This window comes from Rhinopithecus bieti, unplaced genomic scaffold, assembly GCF_001698545.2.
Source record: "Rhinopithecus bieti isolate Rb0 unplaced genomic scaffold, ASM169854v2 scaffold_5882, whole genome shotgun sequence".
Lineage (NCBI taxonomy): Eukaryota > Metazoa > Chordata > Mammalia > Primates > Cercopithecidae > Rhinopithecus > Rhinopithecus bieti.
This window is the reverse complement of record NW_016805188.1, coordinates 764,806-773,508: the sequence shown is the minus strand read 5'-3', so window position 1 is coordinate 773,508 and position 8,703 is coordinate 764,806. Positions and strand designations below refer to the sequence as shown.

General features: G+C 35.0%; 1 protein-coding gene across 1 annotated transcript in view; it reads right to left on the bottom strand.

Annotated features, from left to right (window-relative positions):
* ABCB5 (ATP binding cassette subfamily B member 5) overlaps positions 1-8,703 on the bottom strand; it is a 134,991-nt gene that overhangs the window by 52,301 nt on the left and 73,987 nt on the right. Inside the window, exons 16-18 of the mRNA XM_017871541.1 lie at positions 5,177-5,320; positions 3,783-3,887; positions 3,576-3,653 (exon numbers count right to left, since the gene is read on the bottom strand). Of these exons, the coding sequence (XP_017727030.1) occupies positions 3,576-3,653; positions 3,783-3,887; positions 5,177-5,320 (327 nt within the window). The remainder of the gene's footprint in view (positions 1-3,575; positions 3,654-3,782; positions 3,888-5,176; positions 5,321-8,703) is intronic.

Below are 8,703 nucleotides of genomic sequence, written 5' to 3'. Positions count from 1 at the left end.
ACTAAAATACAAAAAAAAAAAAAAATTAGCCAGGTGTGGTGGTGGGCGCCTGTAGTCCCAGCTACTCAGGAGGCTGAGGCAGGAGAATGGTGTGAACCTGGGAGGCGGAGCTTGCAGTGAGCCAATATCCCGCCACCGCACTCCAGTCTGGGTGACAGAGCAAGACTCCGTCTCAAAAAAAAAAAAAAAAAAAGAAAACATTTAGCAGTGTTTCTGGTACTTAGGTGGTGAGTAAAAATTAGCTTGCATCGTCTCTTCCTGAAAGGAATATAATTATAAGAAAGGCCACCAGGCTTTTGATACCAGTAGATATCCACTTTTTTTTCTGCCAATAGTTCTACTTGAAATAAAAAGCAATAAAACCATCATAAGTGCTTGGCATGTATTCCCTCATTTAATCATCACAACAACTCTATGAGATAGATAATATGATCACCCACATTTTAGAAGTAAAAATACTAAGGCACTTAGAGGTACTTAGAGATTATGTGTCCAAGGCCACATAGCTGGCAGGTGCTGAGGCCAGGATTTGAACCGCAGCAACCAGAGGCCAGGGTTTTTATTTTCGTTTTTTTTTGGATTTGCTTTTATTAAAGATGGACTTTATTCTAAGTGTATGGTAATTAAGATATTGCCTGACACAGTGTTAGCAAGCAATTAAAAAGTGAAACTACCATAACATAAAGATAACAGCTGTAGTTTGGGGGAGAAATGAGGTTACATTTAAAGTCATGCAACTCATTACTTAAAAAGAATTTCTGGCTGGGCACAGTGGCTCATGCCTATAATCTCAGCACTTTGGCAGGCTGAGGTGGGCAGATCACTCGAGGTCAGGAGTTTGAGATCAGCCTGGCCAACATGGTGAAACTCCATCTCTACTAAAAATGCAAAAGAATTAGCCAGGTGTGATGGTGTGTGCCTGTAACCCCAGCTACTTGGGAGGTTGAGGCAGCAGAATTGCTTGAACCCAGGAGGCGGAGCTTGCAGTGAGCCAAGATCACACCATTGCACTCCAGCCTGGGCAACAGAGCGAGACTCCATCTCAAAAAAAAAAAAAAAAAATCCATTAAATGTAATACTAATTGTTTAGTTAGGCTCAATGAATATTTTTTGTTAAAAAACATTTTTTTTTTTTTAACTTTCAAGTTCAAGAGTACATGTGTAGCTTTGTGATACAGGTAAACTTGTGTCATGGGGGTTTGTTGTACAAATTATTTAAGTTGTTAATCAATTATCTTGTTCTGCCTGTCATCTGACTGAAGAATTACAGCTGAGTTTCATGACCTGTTTCTCATGCTCCAGGACTGATTACCTCAGATCCTTTTGGAATTAGCTTAGGTAAATTTTGAAGCCCCTAGTGATCACCATCAATGCTATCATAATTTAAAGAACCCCAAGAAGCCTTAGCCAATCTAATTTAGAGGGAAACGGGGACAAATAAACTTCTTATATGCTCAAAAACTCAATAGCTCTATAGGTAATTATTTATCATTAAGAAACGTAAACTTAGCTTTGAAACACAATGAACGATGAATTATTCAATGATCGAAGTCAGCAACACTTAGAACATTCTTTTCAACAGGAAGAATCTAAAGTAATCACATAAAATATGGATTTTGTATCTACAAAAATACCACACCTGTTTCTATACATACCTCTACCTCAAATGAGGTTTAACAATGGTTATAAAAAGCACTGCAAGTCTCAGCATGGTTGTTAAATTTTAAAAAGTCTTATCTTATGACAAAAATCAGGTAATAAGAGTCAGACAAGACTGCACACTAGGAACTTCCCTTACTATAGACAAAGCAAAATTGTGAAGATGCTTACAAAGAAAGGGCAAAATAACTAGTCTTCTTTTTCTCCAATTTTGCAAAGTAAAGCTAAGAATCAAAAGTGTGCTGAAGGAGGAAGAAGGAAAACAAACAACTTATGGGAAATTTAATAACATGCTAAGTGGCCTAGACTTTCTGCATAAGTCTTTGTTAAGTATGTGCATGATATTTTAAAACCCAGAGTTTCTGGCTGATAGTTTGAAGCATCCTTATGAGCAGAAGCTACTTTATCCAAAAATGTTACAGTCTTAATGTTCACATGGCTAATGCTAGATGGAGGATTAATGTCAAGTATTAACCATCAAAATACTAGATTAACCACAGTTTCTCTCATTAAACTGGCTCATGACCTTGAGATTCCTCCACTAAAAGCTTTCCGTGGACAGAAAGGAAGTTCAAAGTATGCTTGGAAAAATTAAAATTTATATTCTTCTGTATAAAAACAAGCATCTAGGCATTCAGGAAACATTTTCAAATGTTTCTAGAAATTTAAAATAAATGTATTTGAATGGGGAAAAGATAAATTTTAAAACAAAACAAAATGAGCAGAAATTGTCAACAAATGTGAAATATGGTGTTAGTTAATTAAAGTCTCAACTTCACGGAAGATTTGTGGTAAAGACATAAAGTATTCATAAAGTAAAAAATAATAATGTACAAGTTTAACATGAGAGGTATGTGCTGGCATCAACTTGATTTATGATCCTATAAGTAGACTTTTATTTTTCTGGATTAAGAAGCGTCTTCAAATGTGGAACAAGAAGCAGAGATGGGACCTTTTTGAACAGAAGGTGTAAGGTCACCGATTGCTTTAGAGCATCGTGTTGCCGTGGGAAACCTCCGACTTGCTTCTCTGCATTTTGTATCTTATAGCTCCCTAAGAGTACAGTTGTTGCATGGCAGCCTTCAGAGTACTGCTCCTAAAAGTCACAAGACTTTAAAATGGGTTTTGACGACTCAGTTGGAGTGACAGTAACTCTATTTCTGAAAAGAAATCACCTTGGCAGGAAGCTATTTGCTCCTGCCTGGTGAGCTTTCATGACAGCAAGTGAGGTGAAGGGCTACTACTGATTACTGGCTTTCAGGGTAACCCAATCCATTTTAGCCTCGTGAAAGAAGTTTAGAGGTGCCAGTCTGAGACATTCCTTCCATTTGCCCCCAAGACTCACTTCTCAAGATTACTACTTGATCCGCCTATTTTTAGTTATTTCACAGAGGTGACAGATCATCTGCATGAGGCAGGCAGACCTGGCAGCTAGACCGATGTTAGCTGAGTTCAGGACTCTTCTGATAAAGGCAGAGAGATTGGCTGCTTTAAGCAGTGTAGAGTCGAAAAACTTAAGCTCTGTGCATGGATTAGAACCAGAGAAATTAACAACTCCTTTTCTGATACATTCCCAAGATATTGTAGCTCTTACTTCTCCTTTTTAATTTGGCCTTCGATTCTGATCCCAGAACACTCCATCATTCATTCATTAAAAGAAAGACTTGTCAAGACGAATGCAAGGAACAATGAGTAGATCCTATGTTCTTTTCTATAAGCTGTATTTTTTAACATCACACTTTTGGACTTGCTTCTTTTAGAAAAATATAAGACTTCTGACATCAAATTTTGCTGCTCAGAACAAAAGAGTGTGCCTTCAAAGAAAGATTATGCCAAAATTGACTCGAGACAGAATTAAAGCTAGAATGTTTTACAATAAATTTTAAATATAAAAGAAAATTCAACTTAACACTGACCTGATATAACATGGCTTTGAAGGCCAAGTGTCTTAATCTCATGGTTAAAATTTCCCCTGCTCTGCCATAAAATAATCCCTGAAAACAAACAAACAAAATCTACATTCTTTTCCTTTGTAACATTTAGTTGATATATTTTAACTTAAATAGAAAGAATGGCAACAAAAGTAATCATGCTCAGGCTTGTTTAATTTATTAAAAGCTTACCTGCATGAAATAACTGACAAAGCAAATAACACCCAAAATGACGAATATCATGGAATACATTTCTGCATCATGCTTTAATGTGGTTTTATCCTTGTTTCCAAACATCTGAAAAGAACAGATTTTATCAGATGTTTGGAGGAAAAGATAAAAGAAACAGAAAAGTGAAAATTTCTGTGTATCAGGAGTTTTAAAATACATTTCTTTCTTTCTTTCTTTTTTTTTTTTTTTTCCTTTTTTGAGACAGAATCTTGCTCTGTCGCCCAGGCTGGAATGCAGTGTCGTGATCTCAATCTCGGCTCACTGCAACCTTTGCCTCCCAGGTTCAAGCGATTCTCATACCTCAGCCTCCCGGGTAGCTGGGATTACAGGCGTGCACCACCACACCCAGCTAATTTTTATATTTTCAGTAGAGATGGGGTTTCACCATATTGGGCAGGCTGGTCTCGAACTCTTGACCTCAACTGATCCGGCTGCCTCAGCGTCCCAAAGTATTGGGATTACAGGCGTGAGCCATTGCACCAGGCTTAAAATAAATTTCAACATAAAAATAAAACCATACACACATTTCTGTGGAAAAAAGTGCACCATGATGCTATCATCTGCATTCATTATCTATGATAAAAAAATAACTTGCCTTTAATTCTCTTAAACTATGTAAATATGAGATCTGAAAAATGAGTCATCTATCTGCTATCATTATCACAGTGTATTTCCCAAGAAACCACCAGTTTGTTTGAATTATTATTTTGAATAATTTTGGATCACTCAAGTTTCTTAGTATTCTTCTAGTTAAGTAGTACCTGCAAGGTGAGGCTTCTTCATGTGCCCCTAGAATTGTTCTTAAAAATTAGTAATTATACATACACAGGCATTTATATTGATAGTATAGCTGTGCAGATTAGGGAGACTAAAATTCCAGGCTAGAACTTTAGTTAACATTGAAAAGTAAGCATGGATCTTGCAAGATCTTTAAACCCACCAACTGCCCTGAGTCCTTTAGCACAATTCCAAACTCTTGTTATTTCTTCTCCGTGAGCTGGCTGGTAAGAAAAGAAATTGCAACTGTTCCCACTAGTTGAAAGGAAAGTAGTTGTATTTCCCTGTTTTATTTTTTCAGTGTTTTGGAATGCTGATCCAGCACTGGAGTCAAAATTAGAAAACAAAGCAATGTCTTCACTGATTGCCCAGTCAACAAGGCCCAGCCACACACTTTACAACAGATGCTGGCTTATCTCCTGGGAACATTAATTAACCTTCCTATTATGGACCCCACACCAGGGGCAGCCCACTAAAAGTCCCAAATTTCCCCTTGTGGATCAGACTGCTATAAGCTTGTTCTCTCAGGTCATACTTTCTTTAAATTGCTAAAGTATTAACAAATTTGTTTTACTTACGGTTATAATTTTTGCAAAGATGATGGAAAATACTGGATGAACAGTTCCATTTAGAACAGAAGCCAATGTTCCCAGAACCACAAAAGGCCATTCAGACTTGTTTAACTTTAAAATTTTTAATAGAGAGACTTCAGGAAGACTTATCTAAAAATAAAATATGTTTGTTAAAAATGTCAGTTTGTGTGCATAATAGAATCTAGGGAAGTTAGCCCATCATAAACAGAATTATAATGTATAACATCAAATATAACAGAGAGCAGGGTAGAAAATATTTTTCTTAAAAAAATTCACTGTCCATATTATTAATGATGACCCCAAAGCATAAAATAAAAGAAGCTTTGCCAGAAGTGACTATTTGTTCAATATCACTCTTTGGCATTTCACTCAGTTGCTATCATTTAAAAAGCACAATTAACTCACATGTAATTGTCAAGGGTCACAAAAGAAATGATAGGTGTATTTTTCTTTACTCTTGTTAAACTGGATGGAATATTGTACTACGGGATAAGAAAAAATCTAGGCAGAAGCTAAGAAAAGAAAATGCAGAAGGTAAAGGTTTCATTACGATCTAAAACTTGAAAGTTGGAACGTTTCATGATGTATTTACAGAAACATTTTCCTAATACCTTCGCTTGTTTTGGAGTTCTTATTTACAAGCAAAATATTGCAATATCTGAGCACATTATTTAAACTCACCAAGCCTGTCTCCTCATTTCTCCAAGGGGAATGGTATCAGTTCCTATCTTGTAGGATTATTTGTACAATTAAGCTTTATTCAGTACATTTGCACTCACTGTATTTGCAAACAATGAACACCCAATAAATGCTAGCAGCCATTGCTGTTTCTGATGTTATTTCAGAGGAGGGATTATATTACACAAAATTTCAGGTTTTATACAGAGAAAGCACAATGCAAGTAGTCATTCTGGCTCTGTCAGCCCTTCCTAGGATACGTGGAAGGTGACAAGGGGAGGTAGTGGTCACAGTGGTCAGAGGATAAATAATACAATAACCATCTCTCTTTGCTCTTGTCTGCAATAAGTAGTGTATTTATTTCAGACTCTTAAAAATTCTTGTGAACAGCTTTGTGGTGAGTAATTATTCTGAGTAGGGAAGTAGACAGTGAGTTCTTTGGTATTTCATTCATTAAAACTTCCTCATGGCATTCACTCTTTATGAACCTAATAACCAGAGAATTCCTCAAGAAAGACTATAAAACAGTTTATAATTCTTGTTCTATTCTCAGTCTGGCCACTATAATGCAGACTGTTGTTTGGACAACAGAACTTTGAAATTCTGATGCCTTTAAAGTCCATTTTCAGGCTGGCTAACCCACATTTATATTGGGTTACTTAATAATTTGATTGTATCCATCATCTTTTCTGCTGAAGTTTTCTAAAGCTCATCATCAAAAAGGGCACAACATTTCAGTTAGGTCACTGTTCAAAAGAATATACAGAAATTAAGTCGCACACTAACTCTTTATCAGGCACTGAGCATGGAGCTAAGTGCTTTACAAAATTAGCTTATTTTGTAAGGAAATTAAGGTTTAGCGTGTCCCAGGGCACCAGTAAATTACAGAGCCAGGAAATTAGAAGGGCTATCTTCCTCCTATAGAATGATCTACATTACATAGGTAGTTTAAAGACGTTCTTTTGCCTCTGGGAAAATATACAATAAAAGATTAAAAATGGTATCATTTAAATGGTGTTGTCAAGACAGAAAAGAATTAAATAAGATAAAACAAAAATTTCAGTAAAATCATAAAATAGGCTGTGTTACTTAAATATGAGACAGGTTATACATATATTAAAGTAATCTGATACAAAAACATAAAATTATAGATATAAACAGATACGACATGAGTGTTAAAAAGTTAAAAAGTGATACCTAAAATATTTTAAATTTCATTTGATGCAATTTAGAGCTTTCTTGAGTTACAGTTTTCATATAACAAAGTGCACATATTTGCAATATATAATTTGATAAATTTGAACACAACTACACACTCATGAAAACATAAAAAACGTCAAGATAATAAACATATTCATTAACCCCAGAAGTTTTCTCCTGCTTTTTTATCATCCCTCTCTCCACACTTCTTAGTTACCAGTCCTCTTCCTCCCTTCCTCCTGCAACTACTGATATGCTTTCAGTCACTACAGATTAGTTTGCATTTTTAGAACATTATATAAATGAAATCATACATTATCTACTGTTTTCAGATAGCTTCTTTTGCTCAACATACTTATTTTGACATTTATCCATGCTGCTGCATAAATCAGCATATCATTTCTTTTTATTGCTGCATAGTATTTCATTGTATGGCTATCTCACAAATTATTTATCCATCCACCTGTTGATATAACTTTGAGTGGTTCCCACTTTTAGACTATTACACATAAAACTGCTATGAACATTTATATACAAGGCTTTGTGTGAACACATACTTTCATTTCTCTTGAGCAAATATCTAGAAAAGAAATGGCTGGATGTTTCACTTTTAAAGAAACTGACAAATTGTTTTCCAAAGTAGCTTTAGCATTTTATACTCCCACCAGTTAAATAAGCTCCAGTTGTGCCCCACCATCACCAATATTTGGCACAGTCGGCCTTTTTAGATTTAACCATTCTAACAGGTGCATAGTGATTTCTCATTGTGATTTTCTTTTGCATTTCTGTAATGACTAACCACATTGGGCGTTTTCTGTGTGCTTATTTCCAATCTGCTCATCTTCTTTAGCAAAATGCCTATTCAAATCTTTTGCTGACATTTAATTGGGTTGTTTGTATTTTTATTATTGCGCTTTGGGAATTCTTTATGTTTTTTGGATACAAGTCGTGATCACATATGTGATTTACAAATATTTTCCCCTAGTTTATGGTCTATCCTTTTCATTTTCTTTAAAGTGTTTTACAGATAATGAAGTTCTTGATTTTGGTAATGTCTGACATCAATTTTTTTCCTTTATAAATTATGCATTTGTTGTTATATTTAGGAAATCTTTGCCTAACACAAAGTCATGAAGTTTTTTTATTGCATTTTCTTATAGAAGTTTTATTATTTTAGGTGTTACAGTAAGGGTTTTAATCCATTTTGAGGTAATTTTCATCTGTGGTTGGTGGTATGGGTTGTGGTTGATTATTTTGTCTATAGACATACAATTGATCCAGAATCATTTTTTGAAAAAAAATTTTAATTGAGTTGCCTTTGAACTTGTGTTGAAAAGCAACTGACCACTTATGTGTGGGACTACTTCTCAACTCTCTTTTCTGTTCCATTGATCTATTTGTCTATTTGTATGCCAATGAAATGTTTTGATTACTAGAGTCCTATAGGTAATTGAAATGAGAATTAGTAATTAGCTTTATATAGTAGTTGAAACAGAATTGAAATCAGGTAGTATCCCTCTTCCAACTTTGTTCTTTTTTAAAAGCATTTATTTGACTATTTTGGCTATCTGCATTTCCATGTGAATTCAATTTGGGGAGAAAGAACATCTTTTTTTTTTTTTTTTTTTTTTTTT